The sequence below is a fragment of the Dromaius novaehollandiae genome, chromosome 1 (assembly GCF_036370855.1).
Source record: "Dromaius novaehollandiae isolate bDroNov1 chromosome 1, bDroNov1.hap1, whole genome shotgun sequence".
NCBI lineage: Eukaryota > Metazoa > Chordata > Aves > Casuariiformes > Dromaiidae > Dromaius > Dromaius novaehollandiae.
In genome coordinates this window covers 207,676,070-207,703,114 of record NC_088098.1, presented here as the reverse complement: position 1 = coordinate 207,703,114, position 27,045 = coordinate 207,676,070, and the positions used below count along the sequence as shown (strand labels likewise).

Below are 27,045 nucleotides of genomic sequence, written 5' to 3'. Positions count from 1 at the left end.
AAGCATGAAGCATCATATCAATCTGAAGGACCACACAAAACACATGGTGAAATCTAAGCAAAGATGAGATGTACTTCCCTTGCAAAAGAAACGGAGAGAAGTGTTCAATACCGAATGAAATGGAAACTCATCTCTCCCTTTCCGTAAAATTCAAAAATGTCTCAATTGCATTCTTACTAACGCAATACCAAAATGCTGTTTTAATACTATATTAAATTGTAAGAAGACATAAAAGCAGTAGGGAACAAACTCTGTCATTTGCAGTCACAGTTTTCTTATTCAAAAAGCACAAATAAGGAATTACAAGCACAGGAAAGGGATGTTTTTGCCAGTCCAGCACTCTCACGGAAATACCCTTTCGGATTTGCTTTTACTCTGAAAAAGAGTGGGGCAGAGTCCTGAAAGAGCTATACAGAACAAATCTAAAATTTCATATATCTGCTACTAATGGTGTTTTTAAATCTATTTGCAACTTCTCTTCTGATATAGCAATCTCTTAAATATTTTTCATTACCAATTCTGTCCAGAAAGAGAATCACGGTGATCACACTGATCAAGCAAAAAAAAAAATGAACGACTGGCCCACTCCCAACACACATTGCGTACTTCTCAAGAGCTGGTGCATTTCCTCCCCTCTCAAAGCTGTAAGGTTAGGTGGGACCAGCAACAGTAGGTGTCAAGTGAGCTTTCCATAGCACACTTCAGATTAGGTCCCTTTTGCAAAACACTAGTAGAGGAAGCAGAATATACCAATCTAAAAATACATAACATACTTGTGACCATCTTTCTGCAATACTAAATGTCCAAAGGTGAGCAACTAAATACACTTAAAACCATAAGCAAGGCCTTTTTTTCGATGTATGCTGCATCTCCAATTGCCAAGTCCAGACTTAACACAAACCAACCTCCTACCCCCAAACCAAAAAAAAACCAAACAAAACCCAACATTTTGCTGGCATCATCTCAGCATACGCATGTTCCCAGCCAAGCTTCTGACATACTTACGGAACAATAAAACAATGACTTCACGGATTTTTGAGAAATGCAAAATGCCCCAAAACTAATAACAACAAAAAGCCAACTGATTTTTCAAGTCTTCTCTTAATAAACTAATGTGTTATTAGTTTCTCTTTTTAGAAAGTTATTTTTAAACAGGCAGAATCAATGTATGACCCCTGAATGGTCCAGACATTACAACATATTCTGTCACTGATATCAAAAACATTTTCACTTTTAAAACTCAATTTAAAAGTTTTGGGGATTTTTTTTTTAATAAAGAAACATTTTCCAAATCATTTTAGGAACTATTTCCTGCATTTACTCAAAGTGAAGCACTATTTAAAACAGTTCTGGATTATAACCAATGCTTCCATGAAAAGTAGCAAACAGAAGATGAGTGTAAGCATGGGAGCTTGCACACCAAACTGGTGGTGAAAATGAACTATTGAAACCTACACAGCAATTAAACAGCTCTTTGCTCAAAAGTTCTGCAACCCAAATTAGGACAAACACACATGGGTAACAGCATACGTACATTTTGTACAAAGCACTTGAAAAAGTTGAAATGACGAGTAAGATAAACACTGCTGGTCACACAACAGCCCCAGAAATATCAAGCATTGAAGAGTAAAATTTTAGTTGTACTTTTCTTTAAGTGCCTTTTAGCAAACAATTTAATATTCCCAAAGACTTCAATTAAATCTGCAATATTTCAGCAAGCCCATTTTACAGGTTCACATCACTGATAGTTCCTGACATTGAAACTTATTTTCCACACCTTTTTTTAAACAAAGATAAAACATTCACTTCACATTAAATCATTTAAAGCATTTATCTTGCCTTCAAAAAACAAAGACCATTAGATGCTGTCTTGTATGAACTAATGAAATATCTGAAAAATAAATGTCTGAAAACTAAACAAAGAAAAGCTCATGCAAATACACTTCTGGGAAGAAGTGACCACCATACTTGATGCTTTACTGGATTCTGCCTGTCCCCACTGACCCAGCCCTATTTAATTATACCCAACAAACAGCCCTGCCATTTTCAAGTACAGCTCACAATGTATACCACTGTTGATTTGCTTCCAGTTCTTCTTCTTACCTTGCACAGATTCATTTTCCAGCTTTTAAAGCTAATTCTCTTTCTTTTTCTACTTCCTTTTCACAGAGACTGCCACCCAGTTTTTCCTTCCCAGTTTACCCCAGTAGGGCCAAATATCATGGAGTCATTTCCCCACAGAAGTCAGACAGGCAAATGTGCTTTTAAACCTATTCACCACAGGCTTTTCTTGTCAGAACCATTCTTTGTCTGGAGGTTTTGAATCTCTTTAAGGTAAGCAGCCGCTTTAAGTTAAAATTGTGAAGTCAAGAGCCCAGCTTTTTTACTGGTAACAATTTTTCACAACATTTTCAAGATGAGCTCATTTTAATCTCCCTGTGTTATTCAGCACTTTTGATGGGAGATGTAAAGACAGACCTAAACTTCCTTATCACTTCACTATCTTCAGGAACATCGATTCCCAGATGAGACCATGCTCACCATTCAGGGAGCCCAGAGAGGGGCCCTAGCCCACTACCGATCACTGCTGCTGTCTGTAGTACTCAGCCCCCTGAGAAAAGAGGGGACAGAACAGGAGGATGGGAAGAGAAGACAAGTAGGGGACAAGCGAGAAAATCAGAAGGAGGAACAGACACTGAGGGCAGAGATACAACACTACCTTGGGACATTATCACCTAAAATGAGTGGCGCTCCATGAACCCTCTGACGAGGAAGCAATGTTTGCCAGTGCTGTCGTATGGCTACACAGCAGCACACCTTAGGCTTAGTCCTCATAGACTGGCAAAACAGAAAGAACTTCTCTGCGCTCAGCACATACTGCAGGTCACATACAGAAGCACAGACATGAAATAGCAATGTGTGAGCATTACTAAAAATCTTTCATCCCAAGAAAACTATTTTTCAGGTTGGCAGCTTTAGTTTGTTATTGGCAAAAGATGCTTTGTCATCAAACTCTTGGTCAAGTCTACTAAACAAACGTGTTAAAATGCAAATACAACACTAGAGTCACTTGTTTATGAAAATAAAAAATATTGAGTCACTGAAGCAAATCTTACATTTGCCAACGTCCAGAAAAATATACAAAGGAACATTTCTTTATCAATGTAGGCCTCAAGAACACATAATAGCAAACATTTTTATGGAAGTTCTGTATAAACTTACATGTTGAGCAGACTAAAAGTGCTCTCACCACAAGTTCACAAAGTAGCTTCCACTTCTGCTCCACTTTTGAGCTGATGGCTGGAATGAGGATCTCTGCGGGGACGTAGTACTGAATGGAATAGGTCACGAAGATCCCAAAGGAGTACAGAATTTTTACAGACTGATACAACCTGTTCAAAACATTTACACAAAATCATGTAAGTGGCAAATTCTTAACAAAAAATTAGCTTTCTATTTTTTTTTCTTTTAAAGGATCTTCTATCATATGACATTTGAGTATTCATTAAAGTTAAGCGAGAAAATCCCCCAATTTTTTTTTTTTACTAAATCGGGATTTTTTTTTTTTTTACCTTATATGTAAGTTCAGAGTATTTAACAAGCTTTAAGGCCTATCAACATATAAGCTAATAACCCATTCCATGCATTTTTTCCCTCACTGTACAAAAAAGACTATTCAACTGTTCAGACCAATAGTTTCAAATTCTGTTTTTTAACACGTTGCAATGATTAAAATTTTTATACTTACTTAAAGAATCCTCTCTTTCCATGCATTATGCAACAACTAAATCAACAATGAATCTTGTGAGTAGTTCAGCCTCCTTGAAGCTATAAATCAGCTCAAATCCCACAACCTATGTCTAAAGCTTCCAAGTCCCCACATCTAAGAATGTGTCATGGATGTGTCCCAGCTCCACAGTGGAACAATTCCCAATGATACAGCACTCTCTCTAGCATCCCAGGCTCCACATAAACCTAAGTTCTGCACCTAGGTTTCCTTTGAGCCAGGACATGATTTAGAGAGTCCTGAATTAGTAGACTGAGAGTCAGGATGACAGAAAGCAGCTGCAGCTCATTTTGAGAGATAAGCCACCAACATTATACTAATAAAAGCCCTATTAAAAGGAGAAGTTTTCATTCCTGTCTTCCCAAATTTTCTTTAATGGAGAAGGTACAATAAAGTGCAAAACAACACAACAGAAGTATTTGCATGTTTGTGAAACAAAAAATTCAAGAAATCTTGTTTGTGTTTTAATCATTAATCATTATTAGCATTTTAAATTCTTGGTGTTGACATTCAATCACAAAAATAAGGATATTTACAGAAAGAGGATGCACTGGGTTGTGCATTAGTTTAGATAATGATACTAAAGCTTTTCCACATAATCACAGCCATAAAACAAGAAACCTACATCAAGAAATTTTTTAATCATGCAATAAATGAAAATTATCTGTAATGATCAAGTGAAAAAGCAGCATTAATCTTCTTAACACCAATTAAATCTAATAAGTATACTTACTACCACTGCAGAATTTCAGTATCTTTTAGGAAAAGGATGGCACCTATGTAAGTGACACCTACACACTGAATCCCCAAGACCAACCCTAATATACTGTAGACCTAATCAGCAACAATCACTTGGTAGTTATTTGCCAAATTTCTCAACCAAACCTTCCCCTGAAACACCTTACAAGTCTAGCAACAGAAAGCCATATGTTCTCGTTAACTTCTAAAAGACCTCTGAGTTAAGCTGAAGGCTGCTCAGTTTGAGAAGGTGATATTTCTGAAATTGTCATATTAAGTATCTTAGAAACATCTGAAATTAAGTAGCCCCAAGCAATGGGAAACAATATGAAAGAATCTAAGACATGTCTCTGTTGTCCAGATACTTCTGTGCAAGACTTTCCATTGGACTCATATCTTTAAGTGAAAGCTGAATTTCTTCAGGACATTTCTGTTATAAATCCTGACTTACTGGTGATGTGCCAACAAAGTCCATCTCAGATGTATTAACAGTGTCACAGTTATTTATTAAACTGCACAGCAAAAGGAGTTGCAGCTACAGCGCTGGTTAGTTAAATGATCCATAACTGGCTGTTAACCTCACAAATAACAATGCTGCATTAATGACTGCAACAGAATCAGAACTTGTATCAGAAGAAATTTGGATTAAGTATGTCTTGAAACAGAGTATCTGCAAGAAAATACATCACAACACTTTGGAGAGGAGAGGGGACAAAAGGGAGGTGGGGGGAGAGAAAGAGGTGGGAGAGGTGAGAAGAGAGAAAAAGAAAAAAAAAAGAGAAGAGAGAAAAAGGAAAAAAGAGAAAACTCTGTAGCCCTGAATGATTTCTAGACTGTACATTCTTCAGGACATATACACTTAGTAATCATTAACATAAATTAACTCATTGCAGTCAAGATGCTATCTATACCTACATGGAGACATTTTTTTTTTCTTCTTCTGGCCCAAAACATTAACCTTAGCTTCTTTTAGTGTATCTCATTTAAGAGAGGGAATTGGTGGTAAAGTCTGGAATCTCTAATGCAGTCTTGTTTGTTTATATGAGTATACATATTAAATATATCCATTTCTTGTACACAGGACTAGCAAACAGGGAGAAAATAGTTGTTTCAGAAATAAGTGACCAGGGCTCTGATTACTGGTGCCACCTGGCACCATGACAATACACAGTCGTACACCAGTAGTTCCATTTTAATCTGAATTTGAGCACAGGGAGTCTCTCTAGTTTGCCACACTATAGCTGAACAGAGGAGATGTCGGGCATGTTTCTGCCTCCCATGATGATGATGGAAGAAGAAGACTGAAGAATGAGAGAGAGAGAACTTTCAAGATTTAGTGTGTAACAATTGCTTTCTTTAACTGGTAACAGCACCAGAGCAACATGCTCTTTTTGGCATAGAGGCCATAGATACGCAGTAGTCAGGCAAAGAACTGGAATCAAAAAGGTTAATATGGTCTACGGCACCAGGAATCTGGCAAATTTTCCCACATGAATCGCAAACATTTGATTTATGTTTGCTGAGCAAACACCTTATCAAGAACCTAATCTAGAAATAGATCTTACTGCAACGTTTATGAACAGTGTAAATATGAAAAGAAGCCATCTAAGCTCACAAGAATGATGCCTTAAATATGAAATTATCATCTAATATTTCCATACAACGTTTCATCAAACAAGGACCCAGCAGGCTTTGGAAATATGTCCCCATACATATACGCGTATTAGATCAGATATATAGATAGAGCTAGGATTTTCAGAAACAAATGAGTTTGACCCACTCTTGAAATATCTTGCTTTTTAAAACTGAAAAGCTGAAACTATGGATCCTCCAGCCTATAAAACTCCATAACATGTTAGAAAAGTATTTTCTTATTATGTTTACCATCTTTTTTTTCCAGGAATAAACCCTTACTGTGTTTTCATTCCTTGGACTTCATTTGTCCTCATTTATGCAAGATCTTTTAAGCAATATCTCCTTAATTTCCTACGTGTAGCACAACATGCCCCTCACCCTGAAGGAGGCTTCTGGACACTCCCACCCAAGTAATATATTGCAAACACAACCTGTGATGTGTCCTATATACATTCATATATACAATTTAGAACCACAAGTAAAAAATTCATGCTCAACTAATTTAATAGAGGAATCCAGCTTGCTCAATTAACAAAATTCACTGAAACTGTAATTCCTGTTGCTAGTCTCTGTCAACTAAGCAATGAACACACAAGCATTGTAGAAATATTATATAAAAGGCTAGATTGCATTTCATAATCAAACAATTCATGATCAAATTATATAGCAAAAGGACAGGATTTAATAAAAATCAGATCTTAAAAACAATTTTAGAACAATGAAGCAGAGGTTTTAACAAAACTAGAAACTATGGTGATTTGGGTGTTCTGATCCCACACTCAAATTCCACACTGAGAATGAAATAAAAGTAAGATTTCATTATACTTGTGTCAGTGATGATATCCTGCATCATATGTCTCACACAAACTCTGTGTCATTACTGGAATATTTATCTTAAGACTGCCATGCTAAAAAATTACAGCCTAAAGTTGACTGCACAATGAGGACTAAATCACTTATAACATGTAACACATTTACCTTATCCCAAAGGCAATTTTATCTGCCAGAATCTTACACGGCTGCTGTGTATCCTTCTTTTCCTTCTCCCAGCATTTTGCGGGGTCCTGGTTGAATAAACAAGTGACAAGAATTATCTATGCCACTGACGGCTTTAAATTTAGGTGCACTCTTACTCTTTGCTACATAAGCTACCAGCATTTGTCAGTGGTCTGCTTAAAGCCAACTGATGCAAGTTATGAGTCTCTTAGTACAATTTTATTTCTGGAAATAAGAATGCAACTAAAAATATGATCAAAGCTTTCAGATCAAGTTTTGCTCCATTTGCCATGGAGTGGTGAGTGTTCACAGATGAGAGAAGACACATTTCTCATATACAGCCCAACGCATGGTAACAGAGGATGATGTCAAGCAGAGCAAAGCACTGAATGCCTTTTTGTGCCTCAGTCCTCAGTAAGAGGTTGAACTACAATCAGAAAACACAGGCAACTGATAACGGTAAGAAAAGAATAAACACTGCCAAGAACAGGGAAAGAACAAATTAGACTCTGCATCCCTCAATGCTTGGCTGGGGTCACTCAAAATGTACTCTCTTTGAGTGTCATGGGCTACATCAGCACTAGCAAACAAAATCAGGCCAGCACTGATCTTGGCCTCTGATCGTGATGCCAACTGGCATGGCATGGCAAAACTTGTATTCATACAGTTCAACTCTTTCCCACCAAAACAGGATGCCTCAAATAAAGACAGGATATCAGTGCACATGATTATTTGAAATATCTCTATGTGTACAAATAATTTATATTGACAGGCAGAAGGAAGCTTTTGCCTCCCTGTGAGATAATTGGTTTGCATATATATACATACACACCAGGACAGACAAGTTCACGTTCATCCAATGTACTTCAGAAAAGCAGCTTCCACCTTGCTACATCTAAAGGACACCAGCAGTTCTAAGAGTTAGGAAAGCGCAGTCAATAATCGTCCAGAAGAAGCATTAAAACTATCATCCCAACTACAGACCACGGGAAATCTTTAGAAGGGAGGAGGGTGAACATGAACAGAATCCTGGTGAAAGCTTGGATTTATAAGGATATACAAAATCCCCAAATCAAGATTCTTGGCAGTAAAAGCAATACTTAGGACATAAGTTACCACGAAGACTGGAAATAAGCCCCAGGCTGTAACTGTCTTGATGAAATTGAAAATAAATAAATAAATAAATAAACCAACCTCCTGAAGCAGATCTAAAGTATAGAAAATAACCATAGCTTCTTTTAATTAAAGAAAATGTTTTGTTTCTTTCTTTTTCTTTTTCTTTTTTTTTTTAATCACAATCTCCAGAGGTGCCTTACAACCTAGGCTTATCTACGATTCTATTATAACCTGTCTCTAAACCTAATAACTTGTCTGGAACATTGCAAGCATTTTTGTTTTATTTTAATAAAATGACAGAGACTGGCAAACAACAACATATTCAGATGCAATGAGCCTTAAACAAGGTAATTGCATACCCTTTAGATGTTCAAAACTCTAATACTAGATTCAGCATCTCCAGTAGGTAAGGGGCTCTCGCTTCACTGAGCTGCCTGAGCCATACTGGGAAATTGTTAATGTGAACAGAGAACAGAATTAGCCTTCTTGAGGATAAACTTATAGGTTTCTCAGTGAGTACAAAGAATATCTGAATAAACTGTATGTTTCCAAATCAGTTGGGCCCAAAATATTGTATACTGACAACTAGCTAAAAACTTCTGCATGACATTTTCATGTGCAAGATTAGGAATGACAGAATAAAGGAAACTAAATGTGAGGGCAAAATTGCTTAGAAAACCAAACTCAGTGTAGCATCAATAAGTTAGTATCAAAAGTGGCAAACTGCAACAGATGTGACTCCACCTGAATCTGTACTGCAGTTATTATCTGCAGTTATACCAGTTGCCTGCAAGGATATGAAAAGTCAGGCTTCAAATTAAGAATAATCTTCAAAAATTGGAGAAATGGCTGGAAAAAATAGCATATAATTCCATAATGAGATGTGCAAGGCTTTATATTGAATTTGGAAAAAATAAAATAAAATAAAACTGCACAAAACTGCACAAAAGCAATGTCAAAGAACTGAATCAATAGTTCTCCAGAAAAGGTTCTGGAATTCTAGTGGATAACAGACAACAGCGCTGTGCTATTTGCAGTCTTTACAACATCTCCTAACATTATATAATGAAAAAATAACTAAGATGCACATGAAGTAATCAGCACTGGGAAAGCCTTGGTTTGGTAATATTGCACCCAAAAAAATGTAGACTATTTGGGAGAGAAAAATAATGAGAATAATTAGAGGTTTAGAAAGCATGACTACTGGTAATGGCTGTAGATTGGGATTGTTTAGGCTAGAAAAAGTAACACTGAGGGAATAAACAATAAAGGTCTTTTAAGTATTCAAAGACTGCTCTACAAGGCAGAAGATAAACTGGTCTCCATGTCCAAAGAAAAATAAAAGCAGGCTTAAACTGCACCAACTGAGGCTTCATTTAGTGGTAGGAAAGGCTTCAAAAGGAAGGGAACAGTGAAGCCCTGTAGCAGATCGCCCAGGGAGATTACAGCACCTCTGTCACTCAACAGTTTGAAGGGCAGGTTAAACCTACAGTCAGTAATGGCTCTGGCACAGTGGAGTGGTTTTGGACAGAAGAATGTGGATGATAAATTTTAACAGTCCTTTCAGGCCTGTCTTCTGTGCTTCTCAAAAATTCATCTCACCTACAAGATGGTTCAGCAAGTCTTCTTTTCATTTTTTGAAGATATTGAAAAACTGCTAACTAAAAAAATAGATTTTCTATTAGCTGAACAAACACATAGAAGAAATTAAAAGTTTCTTGATGGGGAAAGAAAGAGAAAAGTATACTTAAATTTTGCGAACAAGTCCGAAGTTATTTGTATCAAAGATCTGACTGACTGTACACAGCCTTATGGAGCTCCAGGCCTATACAAAGGGAGGAAAAACCTGTTACAACACTATGTCAACGTCTCAAGTGGAGTAGCTAGGTTAGGAACTGCTGCTGCTGCAACACATTTATTTCCTTTTTTGACTGCTAAGCAGCTTTAAGAGATTTAGAAAGAAAAAAAAAGAAAAAAGAAGAAAAAGAGAGATGAGTTCTATGAGTTCTGCCTTACTGTCCAGAATCCATAAGCTTACTGTAACAGGTAAACAAATATCCATGTTTCAAAAGACAGGAGCCTTTCTTCACTCCCACTTTCTTCAAGAGAATTATGATAATGTGTGCTATCTGGTTAAAAATAATGGCAAACACACGGGTTTTCTAAGCTGAATTTTGAACTGAACTGATTCAGTAGTCCTGAGGTTTGCCTTCATACTTAGCAGCTGATCCAAAACAAAACAGAACAAAGTAAAAACCCCCCCACCAAGCAAAGCCTGTATCATCTACAACCATAAAACCATTGCTCCAAACTAGGGTCTTCTCCAACTGGAATAAAATGCTCCATATGGATCCGTGGAAACTTGTTTTGATAGCACAGTTAATTGCACACATTTGCTCATCAGCACTGAATCAAGCGGACCCACTGCAAAGCCCAGCACTAACCCACGTGGGTAGCACGGAGCTTCTCCTTCCGATACGGTTTACTGCTCTGGGGTACCATCCAGGGAAAGCGGGAAACAGATAGCTGTTACCTCTACTTATACGTCCTGAACGGCTCTGAGATTACTAAAGTTATAATGCCAATTCCCTGCCTTTTAGAGTGCCAGTTTCCATCTCTTGTATTATTCCTTTTCTTGAGTTAGGTCTGAAAAGCCAGCAGGATAAATACCATCTTATCTTCACATCTGAACTGTAGCCAAAAGCTATTTGAAAACTGATATTTGAACAGACCACTTAGGCAGCAGCTAATCAAGTTCATTCTGTTGCTTGCAAAAGCTCAACAAAAAGCACCAGGGAAAGAGACTGAGCACCCTTACCTTATTCTACACTTCTTTTCCTCCTCCTCTAAGCACACCTATCTTAAGGCACAAATAAACTTAGGCTTTAACAAAGAAACCTAGACATACCATTTAAAACAAACTTTTTATTAATCCCATTAACAACAAGTAAAAGCATGTAAATTTACAACTAAAAGTATCTTCCTTTTCTTCAGATGCATCATATAAAAAGAAATGGATGAAGTTAAGTGTTGGAGGATTTCTGATTTTTTCATGTATGTGTATGCCCATGAAAGGCAACATATATTACAATCAAAATGCCCCCAAAAATGGAACCACGGGAGAAAAAAAAAAAGAACAAGAAAAAACCCCACAAGACTCATGCAAAACGCCACTCAGGCCCAATCCCAGTTCATAAAATAGTAGCACAAAAACAAAAAAAAACAAACAAAAAGAACAGGTAAATTGAAATTATAGCAATGAAAGAAAAAATCACCCTTCTAGCTGCATTTTATTATCATTTTATGTATTTATATAGGAACCACCCAAGCAATTAAACAAAACTTTTGAAGAATATTAAAAATGCACATTTCACACTGACTTCAAAATTCTTCTGAACGAAGGAAAGTGGAAATTTTAAAACAAACGAAAAGGAATTGCTGAAAATTAAGAACATTCTTTAGATGTTCTCTACTCTTTTTCAAGATGTAAGGAAGCAAGGAGGCAGAATTCCTTCCAGCAAAGCAGTTTTTCTTTCACATAATTTAACATTTTGCTACTTCAAAATGCTACTATAACATGCACTGAAAAACAAGCAGATGTAAGCATACACCATTTAAGACATTATTTGATCAGAATTGAGTAAATGCTGAAAAATATTTTAATGTTTCTTGTGCACTGTTGACGTAACCTAAATTTAGACCCATCAGACACAAAGGTACTAAAAGAAAAAAAGAAAAGAAGATTTAAATTTAAACTAATAATTAAATAGTTACATTTTTCATAGATGGATATAGGGCTAACAATGGTAACCAGTTAAAATAACCTTTAGCCACTTCTTCAGCTTCCCCACATGTGGAGCTCGGACAGCATTAAAAAAAAAAAAAAAAAAAGGTAAATAAAAATTATAATATCTGTGAGAAACTGGTAACTCTAAGTCTCACTTTCTTGACAGGAAACCATTACTATATAATTACTATATATTATCCATGAGCTGGCACTGGATCTACAAGTGTATTCATCTTTGATGTCTTCTAATCCAGCTGTTTACCTGCTAAACACAGTCACTCCACTAAAAAAATGTCACTGTATTCCCAGGGTATCCAAGCAAAAACTAGCCACTTTCAGACCTGGAATATATCTGGCTGCAAACTGCAGATTTCCTCCTTCAATACGTTGGGAGCTGGCTCCTGTTTGAGATGGAGTACCGTACCATCAAGATCACTGAGCTCTTTCCATATGCAACTCCTGTTTCTATGCAAGACATTGCTGGGTAGGATAGTGACATAATTGTAGAAGGCATAGAGAAAATACATAAAGTATTTTAAATAAAAGTTTGTGCACCTATCAATTATAAACATGACAGCACTGATGCATGAAACAGCCTTTCACACCACATGCAACTTCTTCCTTCCAGAGCAAGCTTTTTCAATCGTATATCCACTTACCATTTATCTTGTGGCAGGTTTAAAGTTATGCTGCCTTTGATTTCATCCCCAAAGCGCAGATACCCTAGAGTGGCTAGTGAGATATACAACGCCATAACTATTCCCATGCCAATGTTCAGTGCTTGTGGGAAACGCGTGCTGTCTTTCATTCTGTTTTCCAGGGGAAGTACCTAGAAATGGAGGGAAAATAATTACATTTTATGTCCTCACAGTAAGACTCCCCCCGACCCCCACCTTTTCAAAGTCAATTTCTGAAATTCAGGTGGTATTATTAATAAATAAGATTACAATAATATTTTACAGCCCTGAAGATCACCGTGTTTTATACATCCAATAGAAACATTCAGTCATTTACTGAAGGGCACCTATCTTGGTTGGAAAACGTCAGTTTGAAAAGATAAAGCAATATTTATAGGTTAGGAAAAGTGACAAGAGAAACATACAGTGCCCAGACGAGAGTGCATAGGCAATATGAGTAACATGACTGAAAATTTTCTGTAATAGATTATGTTCAGAATCCAAGGGTAATTCTCTATTTTTATTGAGTATGTTTAATCGCCAGGTAAGTGAAAAGCCAGGTCCCTTCTCACCACAGTCACACCTATCACACACGTGGTTTACACCAAAGTCCGTGCTCCCTGGAAGGGAAGCGAACGACAGGAACACATACCCAAGATCATTCCCTTTTGCTGACAGAGCTGGGGCCAAGCACACTAAGCACTGCTGTTCCTCACCGCAGCGCACGTGCTTGCAGCCTCAACTGCAGCCAAGTGAGCTTGCTGTCGCTTCAAAGTGCAGATACGGGCATTGCCCCATTACTGCCGGCAGTTTGCTGGAGAGATTGCTGTCTTTTACACGCGTTACATACGGTACAGCAAAACACACTCTATAAGGTTCAACGTAAGCTTTCATCCACCAATCCAAAACTTCAAGGCAAGGTAGGAAATCCAAGCAGCAAGCTCACAATATGCTGCTGGCCTTCTCCCCTTGAGTTTCATCAGTGTACCAGATTCTTTTAAATCTTAAAGACACAAACTGAAGGCATGTAAACCTTCCTAGACAAGTTTATTTTTCCCATCTCTTTCAGAGTAACCATGCACCTATCTCAAATACTCAAGACGGGATACAGTTCAAGACTAAGATACCTCATTTTGTATGTCTACACATAAGCAAAACATCTAAGCTTCTGTAACAGCTAATGAAGATCTAGTCAATATAATCAGTAGAATAGCATGTCATTCAGCTTACCTTTAAGTAGACATATAGCCTATAGGATATGTTTGATTAACAGTGTGGCACTGCAATTAAACTAGCCTTCCATATCTGGTTGCCATTTACATCAAATCTAATGAACGCAACAGGGCTGCCCTATAAAATCTAGTGTCCTTCATACAAAAATGCTTTTTAAATGATTAAATATCTACTGCTTTCAATTTAAAAAAATACAAGTTACAAACAAAGCAGGTTTCATCGACTAATTAACAGAAAAATCATTATGTTTGAATAGCTGCCACACTCCTCCTTTTAGGGGAATCATTCCTTCCCTCATATTTACCCACTGGTATTCTCCTCCCAACCTATCAACACGTATCACCACTGTCCATTCATCCCATTTCTCATGAACTGGAATCCCTGAAGAAGTCATTTCACTTGGGAACAAACAGATCTCTAAAAAGCAGCACATCTGGAGGCATTTTCAAAGTTTCTGTGCATCCTTAATTAATACATATTACATAACTTATCTGAGGATCCTCTTTACAATTCAAAGCTTCCACAGCTGAAGTTTTCCTCCAGTAATCAACCTGAACTTGTACTATAACATAATCTAGTGATGGAGAAAGCAAAATTTAAATCAGGACATACTACAAAATTTAAATCCATCTATAAATTATAGTGCTCAGCAGCAGAAAAAATACAAAAGGAGATATGTAGCTAGAGGTATTACTTTCCTGACATAGTGACAAAAAATGTTAATTCATCCAAATGAAATAAGCTTCGGGGGCAATACGGTTGTCTCTTTATATTTCACATTGAGAACTGTCAAGTAGAATGGATAGCATTTTGGATTCTTTTGTCCTCAGCTGGACTTAAATTGCTTTAACAGATGTCCTTGCAAAGAACTTGGAAGAATATTAATTACAGGCACTTTTTCCCCTCATCTGAGTTTTCCCCTTCTTGATTTCCTATAAAACACTCTGAAAGAAGGAATCAACAGATAATATTTGGGACTAAACCAGTAATAAAAACACTCATTCAATGCATAACTGTTGATTCTCTAGTGATTATAAATGGAGCTTATTTCCTGCATACATTCTGCCATGTTCTACAGATTCAGGGAATCCTAATAAGCATAAATTGTTACAATAAGATCTTATTCCAAGCCAGCTATTTCATCTCTGCAGAGCTTTAGTGGCAATTCATTGCCCAGCTTACAGATATCAGGAGTCTCTTAATAAGTTCTCAGGCACAGAGATTTGATTTCCAGGTCTCCAACATAGGATCCTTTTGCACATTCCCGGCAGAAGGAGGGTTGTGAACTTACAGATACATTCCAGTAATGAAAAATCTGGTGTTTTTCCACCATGTTTCCTGGCAGGAAAAGGATTCTGGAGATTGCCTGCCTCTCTGAAGGACAGCAAAAGCAATCTGTAGGAGACTAAGGGGGAAAAGACCCATTTCCTATGGTTTTAAAGTCAACAGAGGGAGCTCAACTCAGAGACCTTTTACTGACTCCACTGGACCTTTCCTTATGATGCCTTTCTCACAAGAAAGATCCATGCTCATTTTTGGCAGCTATTCTGCTATTCACAAAAAAGCAGAAGAGAAAGAAACTTCTTACTTATTTGCTATACCTTTAACTGAAATAGCAAAATGTTATATAACAAACACAGGCTATGACGATTCTGAAAAAAAAAAACCATTAAAAAAGAGATGTTTACATGACTGCACAGGACAAGGCAACAGATGTTAGTAACTAGTAATTATTATCAGTAATGCCATTTTGCAAACATATAATGCTTTACATCAAATTGCAGCACAGTTTCCACTTCCTGTCTAGAGAAAAGTGCAGAAGGAAGGAGCAAGCAGCAGCCGGCATAAGGGAGGTAAGGGAAAAGCAGCTGGGAGTCAAAAGCAACTGCAGGATTTGGCCTGCCAAGCAGGAAATGTTGTGAGACACAGAGCAGACTCACATCTAGCCTCCTAGCAAATCCATCCACAGGGAGCACCGGCAACCAGAACCAAGGCAGCGAACGCACACAGCCATTGCTGCCAAAGAGGGTGCACCAAGAGCCCAGAGGAATTGCTCAACACTGCGCGAGACTGTGCTGGAACTGGCATGACAGTGGTGGCAAGTCGCTACAGGACAAGGGCCCCTGCACCACCCCGGAGGAGCCACCCTGGCACATCAGAGACTTGGACGAAGATGAACTCCTGAGGGTAGATGCATCCACCTGGATCTCAGGCTGCAAGGACTATCAGGTGCTCCTTCCTGAGGCCAGGGCTGAGGATGATGGTGGCCTCACCTGCAGAATGGGTGCTGTGGATGAACTGCTGAGCCACCAGACGAAGGAGCTGATATGCTGCTATACTGGGTCTGGACCCAGGCCACCACAGAAGGATTACTAAGGCTTATCCAACTATCAGACCGCTATCGTGGACTGCTCATCCACATGGGCACTAGCAATACTGCCAAGAGATACACTAAGTGCATAAAGGGTGACTACAGAAGTGTGGAAGTGACAGGGCTGTCTAGGGACTCTTAGGAGTTAGTTAGTGCTTTCCACATACTACTACCCAAGAAGAAAGGCTCAGGCAGGAGTGGATGGATCTTGGAGATGAAACCCTGGCTGTGCAGCTTGTGCTACCAAGTGGGTCCAGGCTTTTTCAAACATGGGACCATCTTCAAGAAAGGACAGGTGGGAAGAGACATGATCCACCTGAAAAAGTGACAGAAGGGAATCTCTTCCAATGGACTTCCTAACCCAGTAAAGAGGACCTTTAATTAGTTCCACTGAGGAATGAAGATCAAAGCCTGCAGATAAAAGTAGGAATGGCAGACAGGAAGCAAGCACACATAGGAAAGGACAGCAGCAGTGGTGGCTCTTATACTCTCTAAAGTGGGTGACCAGGGACCATCTGAAATGCCTTCACACAAAGTCACCTAGGCTGCGAAACAAACAGGAGGAACTGCAAGTCTGTGAAAAGACAGAGCTCTGACATTGCTGGAGTTAGAGGCATGGTCTCATATCTAGAGTGGTATGATGAATGGATACAGGATCTACAGTGAAGACAGGATGGAAGGGTGCGTGGTGGGATGTGTGCTGCACAAAGGAACCACTCTAATGCACAGAGTTTGCTATGCAAAGGCAACAGGCCTGTCAAGGGCTTAGAGGCCAAAAATGGGAACATTACAATAAGCATCTGCTACAGCCCAACCAAGAAGAGGAGGTGGATGAAACCTTCTTTAATCAACTGAAAGAAACACTCCTGATCACAGGCTCTGATTCTCATGCATGACTTTGACCACCCTGATGGCTGCAACACAGCATGGCAAAAGCATTTCAGGAGATTTACAGAGTCCATCGAAGACAATTTTTTGACGGAGGCACTGAAAAAAACAATTAGGGGAGGCATTCTTCTGGTTCTGCTACTCATAAAAGAAGAAAAACTGATCAGGGATGTGAAGGTCAAAGGCAGCATTGGCTACAATGAATGAGTGGGATGCTGACACTTAAAATTCTGAAGGAAGCGAGGAAGACAATTAGCAAATTAAAGATCCTAGATTTCCAAAGTACAGACTTCAGCTTTTTCAGGGAACTAGCAATCAAGATGCCTGAGTTGACTTGAAGGGCAATGACTCCTTCCCTCCCCCCCACCCCCGAGAGCTGGTTGATCTTCAAAAAACTTATGTCAAAACATAAAAACTAACCAGCCTGTTACGCAGGAGGCTAAGCAGGCATAGCAAGAGGCCAGCTTGTCTGAACACGGAACTAACTGAGCTCAAATGCCAAAAGGATCCGTGAGGAAGGTGGAACTGGGGATAGGCTATGCAGGAGGAAACACTGCCTGAGCACACAGGGATGGAAACAGAAAAGCTAAAGCCTGGCTGGAATTGAAACTGGTTAGGGATGTGAAGGGACACAGAAAGGGAGTTCTCCAATGACTGGAAAAGGCAAATGTTACACCCACCTCCAAAAAGGCGAGGAAGAGTATCCAGAGAATTATCAGCCAATCGGCCTAATCTCGGAAACCAGCAAGACTACAGAGCAAGTCCTCCTGGAAGCCGTTTCCAGGCACATGAAGGACAAAGAGATGTTTGGCAGTGGCCAGCACAGATTTATGAAGGACAAATCATACTTCGCCAACCTCACGGCCTTTTATGAAAACAGTAACCAAAACACTTGTCTGCGTTTAGTGAGCATTATTTCTGCAGCCATGAGGAAGGATATTAAAAAAACCACACTCATTTCTCTCTGCTCATTCTTGAGCTAGCATCAGGGTCAGAACCACCTCCAAACTGAGCAGGAGAAGCTGCATTAGCATGCAGCCTTTCCTGCCTCACACAGTCCAGGGAGCGTGTCCCTTTCCAGCCTCACCAGTGAGCCTTCCTAAGCTCAGACGTTCTCTCTGGGAAGCAGCAGCAGGAGTTTCTAGTCAGTTATTGTCACTGCAGGAGTTTATCAACCTTTAGTTTTTTAAATTACAAAATATCAAAGCATTATTCATCTCCCTTTAATCCACCAAATAAGGATCTCAAAAACTGTCCATAATTCACTGGCAAAGAATCAAAATCTAATCTTTGAAGTAGCTTGGGTAGTCTAACATTATCAATTATGCAAAGTAAGTTCCCTTTAATTTGAACCTGCATGCAATAGTTGGGATCATCCCCAAGTAACAATGCTGCCTCTTAGTTACTTGCCCAGAATATCCTGGTACAATCAGACTTTTTAGAACTAAGCTGCAGGGAACTGTCTAATCCTAATTAGCAATCTCTACTGTATTTTTTACATGATTGGACCAAAAGTAACAGACACAAGAACTCAGATTGCAGATAATCAAATAAGTTATGATTTAATTGCCATAGCCACAAAAAACTAATCTTGTAATGGCTAACTCAATAGCATACATGTTTATTGTTTAAATCCATATGCTCATCTTGCCCTTTTTCAGGAAATGCCACTAAAATTGCCAGACAGCAATGCAGCAATCTTTTCTCCCTTATAATTTTTAAATAAGTATTTCAGTTAAAAAAAGAAAAAAAGCAGAGAGACAGGTGTTTTAATTATTTTAAGGTTCAGACAACTGAAGAATTTTGGAGAATTAAAAACAACATATTTATCAACATCTTATTCTCTCAGATACACCTGTAATCATGTCTGCACCAAATACTACACCAAAATAAGACCCTGTGTATTCAAAGCCAAGGAAGCGTATGATACTGAAAGTATTCAAGGTATGTAAATATAAATTCTATTACTTAACCCACAAAGATAGAAGATAAATTATGAGTAAACCAATGTAGTCCAGGCCTGGCCCATTCCTTCTAATCTGCATAAGATATCAATGAATTCTTCTGTTCACTGAAAGGTGGGCCTACAGCCCTACAGCTTACTGGGGAAATATCTCTGAAAAAAAGATTTCTAGTACATTTTCTCCAAGCAAAATAATGATCAAAACATATCTCATTATTACATTGTTACCTTTTGCTTGCCTGTTCTTGTCCATTTTTTTATTTTACTCTGCAGAAACTCTTATGCAATATTTTGAGCATATATTTGTTATATATCTTTCAAAGCCTCCAGTAATGGTTACTATCTACGGAGAACACAGAACTTGACTGTGTTGCACCAAGAGCAACAAACAACCTAATTTGCCTTAATGGATCCATCATGACTGCAAATAAAAGTATGTCTACCATTGCCCAGAGGAAAGATGGAAGCCAAATGGTGGTTGTTCATCAATTTTTATAGTAAAAGGTTTATAAGAAAGTAGTAACTCCCAGAGCAAAATTCTCATTACAGAACCCTACCTCCTGAAATCTGCTGCGCAATTCCATTTGTCCCCAAAACAATCTTCTTAGATTCACACAAATAAGCTTCCTACCTTTTCAACCAGGAAAAAAAAAATTTCGTATCCACAATACACAATTTATTGTCCAATTCTGATGGCCTTGATTTAACAACACTGAAAGGCATTACATTCATCTTTAGCTTGCCATCTGAACCTGGTGTTTTCTTTGGAATTTATTTTCTTTTTTCTTTTTTCTTTTTATGTTTAAAAGCTTGTTTATCACGCCATTTATGATGTTAACTTTTAGCTTGCTCAGCAATTTAACAAAAGCTATACAATCTTGGATACTATCATGTTTTATCTGATTCGATTCATGAATTAAATCCTGAAATCATTGCCAAAAGGCAAACTGAAAACTAAAAAGCAGTATCTCAGTTCTATGTCACTAATATTTTTAAATGTCATGTAAAAATCATTGCAATGTTACACAATTTGCTATCCTTTCCATTAAAACGCTATTTTATCCAGCAAAAGATATACACCAATAGTAAATATTTTTTTTCTGATTAACCAGTGTGACAACAACACTCTTGAGTTTTTCATTTTGTTTTCACTGTCTTCCATTTATCCAACTCTACAGATTACAAAATGCTGTATAACTTAGGCTACTCATAAAATTTCTATAGGATAAGCGATACAAGAAAATATGAGTTAGAAACACAAGGAATGTTGCTGGTGAGTATAATACATTTGCAATTATACATAAAGGTATAGTATGTGACCAGGTATTTCTGGACTCCTCCTAGTTCATGAGTTAAAAAATTAAGCTTCCCATCGGTGTAATAAAACGTAAACCTTTATGTCAGCCAGAGATCAAAAAAGCATTAAAATTTAAATAATCTTAAAATAAGCTTTATTATTATTAAAGAGCCTGAAGTTCATTTCTTGACAATGATCATGAAGTTCTCACTTGTCCATATCTGCTTCTTTGTAGACAACAGCCAAACAATCTATGAACTTTAGTTCATTTCCATGGAAATGTATGGGAAAAAAATGATGCAGTCTTCCAAAAGATCTTTTGACTTTCACCCAAAATACTCTTCTACCCAAATGTTGCTTTAGAAGCTAAAGTGACATGCAACAACAGGTACGTGTAGATTGCAGGGTGCATCTTGGGGCTGAACAAACGCCAAGATTGTACAAGTAAATAGTTTTCCATCAAGGGCTGGAAATAAACATAGAAAACATAGGAAATAAACAGGATGAAGTTTCTGACAAAGTTTCACAAATCTAAATATAGGAATTTCTCTTTCCAAAAGCATTCTCCCTTTTTCTCAACCACACTGCCTAAAATACACTATAAAAGATAGAGCCATCCAAAGGTAAGGAGAACTAAATCTCAGCTTTATGCAGAAATTCCAACTTTGGGTTTTTGGGTCAAAATACAGCCAACACTTTCAGAAACAGAATTTCTAAACATAGGGGGAAAAAAAACTTCAATATTTCAGAGGAGGAAGGTGTACCTTGGAGGATACCATCTTTGGCAGCAGCAAAAGATGGAGCGTGGGCAGAATAAATTCACTTGTGAAATACACTGAAATAGCTCAACACAGTATGAGCTTACCAACAGAGAGAGATTGCTGGAATAAGGAACACAACCATGCACTCTTCTAGACTAAGATGGTTAAAAATCAACAGGACCCCAACAGAGAATCCCCAGCAACACAACGGGATTTTTTTGATTGAGAACTTATCCTTTGATGTAAGAACATTGTCAAAAGAAATCACCATCTCATTCTGAAATATCACTCCACCCAAAATAGGAGAAAGAAGGGAAGAGACTGATCATTCCATGTGCTTTTCTCAAAAAACCAGAAAGCTCTGTTCACTTGTGTTTGAAAAAAGAGAGAGCACAACATCTGAACATCTAAGCTACTCATTTACTTTTTTGCAAAGCACCCAAACAGCTTAAGTGCAAGGTAAGTTTAAGAATACACAACATACCACTCCTTAGCATAACCTTGTTCCTTCAAATGCCTTCTCCACTGCAACACTTTTCCTTTCCAAATTTTCTATTTCCTTCAGGATTTTCTTCTGCTGCTCTTGACAAATCACCCCTACAAGCATACAATTTTTAAGCCACTCTGTTTATTAGAAGGTCACTGCTGAAGTGTTCAACAGGGGATGACTAGGACTCTTTCAAATCCAGAAGAACATGTATTCTTAAAATCTTTGTATATAGGAACACTATTCTTCAGTGAGCATTCCAGAAGTCTACGGAGTTTAGAAGTCCTTCAACAAAATCATAGCTGTTTTAATATCTACGATTTTGACTCATACGATAAAATCACATTTCTTTAAACTGCGGTCTCTTCCTTGTTTGTTTCAATAGACTTTAATGATTCCAAAAAATGCAATAGCTTTAATTTACAAAATAAGTATGTTGACAAAATATTTAAGACATAAACAAGAATTTCACCTTTTATTTTTAGATATCTATGTACATACATACACACACGCACAGTTATACTACCTTCATCAATGAAAACTGTTCACATGGAGAAAATATATATAACAGATTGTGAAGCTAAGATGATGCCAATTACATGACAGCTATGAAAACCCAAAACTAAGGATGTAAACATTTATTCTAAATAGCTGCTCACTCCAGGAAAAGTTAAGAACATTTGTATAGCTTCAGAGCTTTATTCAAAAGAGTAGTCACATAATAAAGTCTCATATTCAAATAGTAGTTAGACAATTCAACACACTGCAGATAAGCACTCATGTAGAATATCATTATCAAAACAGAAAGGAGGAAGAAACCTTGCATAAGATAACTACAAGTAATTGCAAAATAGCAGAGGGTTAGAAGAATTACTGGAGGATGGGCAGGGAGAATGAATAATTTGACACCAAAAAGCAGAATAAATTACAGAAAATGTTTCTACCTGAAATTGTTTCCGACACTGCCTAATTATAAGAAGTAGAAGTCTCTCTGGCTTTACTGCATGCATACTAACAACACAGAAGTTTTCCATCTGAGAGTCACATCCAGACAGAAGAACTGGGTTTTGTTTCTCACTGAAGTCACATGTAGGAGAATCCCCAAAACTGCTTGCCACAACACGTGGCAGGCTGGCACTCTGCCAACGTTCCCTTCCTAGTTCTCCAAAGTCACAGAATAGCAGCAGGAGTCTAAGAAATGCAAAAAGCAAGCAAACAGTAAACTTTGGAGCCCTTTATCTTCTAACTGTGCACATGTATGTGTCTTGGATTCTCTAAGGGGGAAAAAAAAATTGAATATTACAAGCATCACGTATTGGACGCGGCCTAAAAAAAAGTTACACTGCAATAACTACAGAAAGTATTAAGGAAGAACATACACAAGAAAATGGTTGGAGCTAAGCAAGCAGTTCTTCAGGGTAAAAGAAAGTCCCTCCATACTCACCAAGTGCAAGATATACGGAAGAAATATTTAACTTGATAAAGAGGTGATAACAATGTAGTTCACGATTCTACCATTCAGCTGGATCTGAATGTGTCAGCTGAATCCTGTACAGCCTCTAACAAAAATGCTTCATCAGCTACATCTAACAGCATTCTCTGCTTCTACACATTTGCTCATAATCTTTTGTCTCCTTTCCTACTTTTTTGTTAAGCAGCTTCAGAAACGAGACAGGCAAACCAAGTAGTTTTACAGAGTAGTCATAACATGCCTCTTGATGACATGACATTTAAAGTCCACAATTACCAGGCAAGTCCAGGAGTGGGTCATCTCCACATTCATCAAATCCAGTAACCCACATTTCAGTGCCCAAATGCAAAAAAATACTCTGAGAAGTCCCACCATTTATACTTTGATCATAAAGTCTCTGCATCTTCTTAAATGTCCTCAGGAAAATAATAACAATGAAACTGATGCATCCTGATCTCGGGATGCCCCAAATACATCTAGATGATGTCACGTTACCTGTTAAGTATTTGTTCTTGACAAATCCAGTCTGCTCTTAAAGACAACAGAACAGAGTGTCATTGGGTTTCATTTATTTTTTCAAAGGATAATACTAAGCTGGCAAAGGAATTTTTGACAATGAGAGGCTTTTATCTTAAAGCCCTGACAAGCTCTTTTGCATCATTTTCAAAATCCATACAATGACATTTTAAAATGATAATCCACTTAGTTTTTTCTTCTTAAATCCTAGAATTGGATAGCTGCTGCCTAACGTGATACCAGAGCCTGGGTTTTTTTGTATACAAATGCCACCCTACCTTCAACTGCAAAACTGTGATATCCAAGTTCAAAAGAGGTTTTAAAAGGCACCTTAAAGAAGCAGCCTAAAAGAAAATCAGAAAACTTACTTTCCAAACCTGAAATTAATGTTGGAAAGTAACATTTTCTCTTTGCTAGGCTAATCAGCCTGTAACATCCAACAGGAAAAAAAGAAAGATTGAACCGCACAGTTTTACCTAACTGAACATATTTATATACGATAGAGAAGAAAATTGGTCTAAACTTTATGAATCTATTTTATCCTCCTTCCCCTTCCATCTTAAATTAAAATATCACTTCCACATTTGCATTTGTTTTTTACATGTCAGATGACAAAGCCAATAGGAATTTCCCCAGAAAATATTCACTAAGTGTAACTGCTATTGTATAGGCACTACATTATTGAAAGCTATTACCTGCACACTATAATGATACGTATATATTCAAGCCTGAAGGCTCTGGTTTTACACTCTTCTGAAAAGCATGTCCAAGGGTTTTAACTACATTTTAGGCACACTCAACAGCACAGTCTGAAGCTACATTTTAATTCAGTCACATGAATCTCACATGCACAATAAAAGCAGGCCTACTGGAATAAGAAAAAAGGGTTTTGAACATGGTTCTTGCAAAACAATCACAACCTTAAATATTCTATGAAAACACGTTCATCACCTGCAACTCCTGCATTCAAAAAGTAGTGTTGGTACTCTGTTCTGTTTTGCGGCTTCAATATCAACCCATGATTTGCCAGATGGCACAGGTGAAGCCAGAGCCACAGCCAGAGAGAAGCTAAAGCAGAGAAGAGACACAGCAGCCCACCACCCCATCCCCAGCAGGACCCTGCACTCAGAAAGTTCCACTGGGGGCTGAACCTACAGTTTCTGCATCTCATAACCAACGTTTCATTTCTGCCTGAATCGAAATCTTCACACTAAAGATTAAACCAAAACTGAAAAGCCAAAATAGCATGTTGCATCCACTTTGGTACCGGATTTCTGTTGCTACTAATGTTTCACAGACAGTATTTATGCCGCTAGTCAATATGATTTTCACAAGAACATCCCGATGATCTTAAAATCTTAGCTTTCAAGTGTTGAAATCCCAAACTGATTCTCATTATTATGAATGACAGCCACCAGATCACTACAGTACAGAGTTCTCAGGTTGTATCTGCCAGTGCAACACATTGACACATCTCTGTGTATCCCCGCTGTCAACTCTTCCTTGTCAGCGCACAGAGATCATCACCAATCGGCTGCCAAGACATTCGAAAGTTGTAGCAGGTAACTTCTGCCAGTCAGCAGTGACCCCGTTTCTCTAGATGACCCAAACAAGGCGCAAACAAATAGAACAAGCAATAGAGCGCAGCACTTCTGAATGCCATTACAAGTATCACTTAGTGTTTAGCATGCACTGACATTCAACAGGCCCTTTCATGGCACTAGTGTTATTTCTGCTGTAACAGTTGTAGTAACAAGTGAATAATTTGCATGGAGTTTCTGCAACATGGCAAAATTGTTCAAGTCTGCAATCAAATAAGATTTTAGATGGATCTTGCAGACAGATAAAGAGTCCAATTCACCTTATTAGCAAGAAAAGAAAACACAGGTTCATCGGACTGCTCCAAAAACTACTATTCAAATCGGGATTCTGTAAAAAAATGGCACCAATTCAAAACTCGTGAAATTACTCTAGTATTTGAGTTCACACTGCTAGCCACACTTCTCATCTGATAAGCAGAAAGCGAATAGGCAGGAAATGGGGTCATATAACCCGCAAATTCAAATGGAAGCATTTCCAGGTGCAATGAGAACTTCTCTCTAACAATCTTAACTCCGCATGGATTTTCATGAAAATGTCTCACAACTGTTAGATAAAACTGGCTGAAGATTAATTAGCTCTTGGTATTGAAGGGGTACTAGAATCTAGTCATTTCAGTAATTTATTGGAGAATTTGTAGTTCAATTATAAATAGGCTAACCTTCCTCCTTTGAGTTATTTCAGAAACAAGTCTGTAAAATTAAGGTTCTTGAAGTCCATTTATCGAGGGAGCAACAGTAAAACTTACTTCCATACTGCTGATTTTCTTATTACACAGGGATATCCAATTGGTCCTAAACTATGATAGATTTGAATTGAAACTCAAAAGATAGACATGTTCTTATAGTCACCATCTAAAAGAGAGATGTACTGATTTCCCAAACAGCAGAACAAGAAAAAAATCATACTAGGAACCTGCAGAATCACTATATCTCCCTGAATCATGCTCCCTGCACTGAAAAGCACTTTAGAATACTATGTTTAATTAGCTTCACTTTATTTAATAGAGTTACTAAAGAACTGTGGTTGCACTTTAAACGATGACAAGTGCTAAACTGAAAGAAAAAATAAAATCAATATAAAAATCTTTGGAATAATGGGACAAAAAAATGAAGTGCTGAAGTATTTCCCCTACATTCTAATATGTGGCTCAAAAAAACCAGACAAACAGGTATTCCATACTATACAGGGCATTATGCTCTTCTAATTAGTGTTTTCTTTCTGCATTAGCCACTCTCCTGTTAATAAAAAACAAAATCAATTTGAAAAGAAATCCTCCTAACTGCAATGGCTAAAGTGTACTATTTTGTACTGTGCTTTATGGATTATTTATTTTCCTACTCAAAAAGTTGATTAATGTATATTTCTAGAGGGAAAGTCCATTTTGCATAGAACAATGGTATTAGAGAAACCACTTTTCCTCTCTTATCAGGTTGTTACTTCAGACCGCTAAAAACCAGCCCAAGAAATTCAGAACTTCCTTTGCTGTCTCTGTTTGTAATATTCAACAATTTGGTAGCTCTCAGAAGGGTAAAATGTAAATTAGCATAACGAATGTATGGAATCATACTCATAACTGTTTGAAGCTAATTTATTGCATAAGATGAATCAAACAATCAACTTTTATGATAAAATTAAGATCTTAAGGTTTATAATGCAATGTTCAGAAAGTTTCACAGAAATAAATGCTATCTGCAAGACATAACAGAATAAAATCTAGCAT

General features: G+C 37.7%; 1 protein-coding gene across 1 annotated transcript in view; it reads right to left on the bottom strand.

The window, feature by feature from the left end:
* The window catches only part of SLC36A4 (solute carrier family 36 member 4), a 129,934-nt gene that overhangs the window by 68,756 nt on the left and 34,133 nt on the right, over window positions 1–27,045 (bottom strand). The window contains exons 9-10 of the mRNA XM_026109199.2: window positions 12,719–12,888; window positions 3,223–3,392 (exon numbers count right to left, since the gene is read on the bottom strand). Coding sequence (XP_025964984.2) covers window positions 3,223–3,392; window positions 12,719–12,888 — 340 coding nt within the window. The remainder of the gene's footprint in view (window positions 1–3,222; window positions 3,393–12,718; window positions 12,889–27,045) is intronic.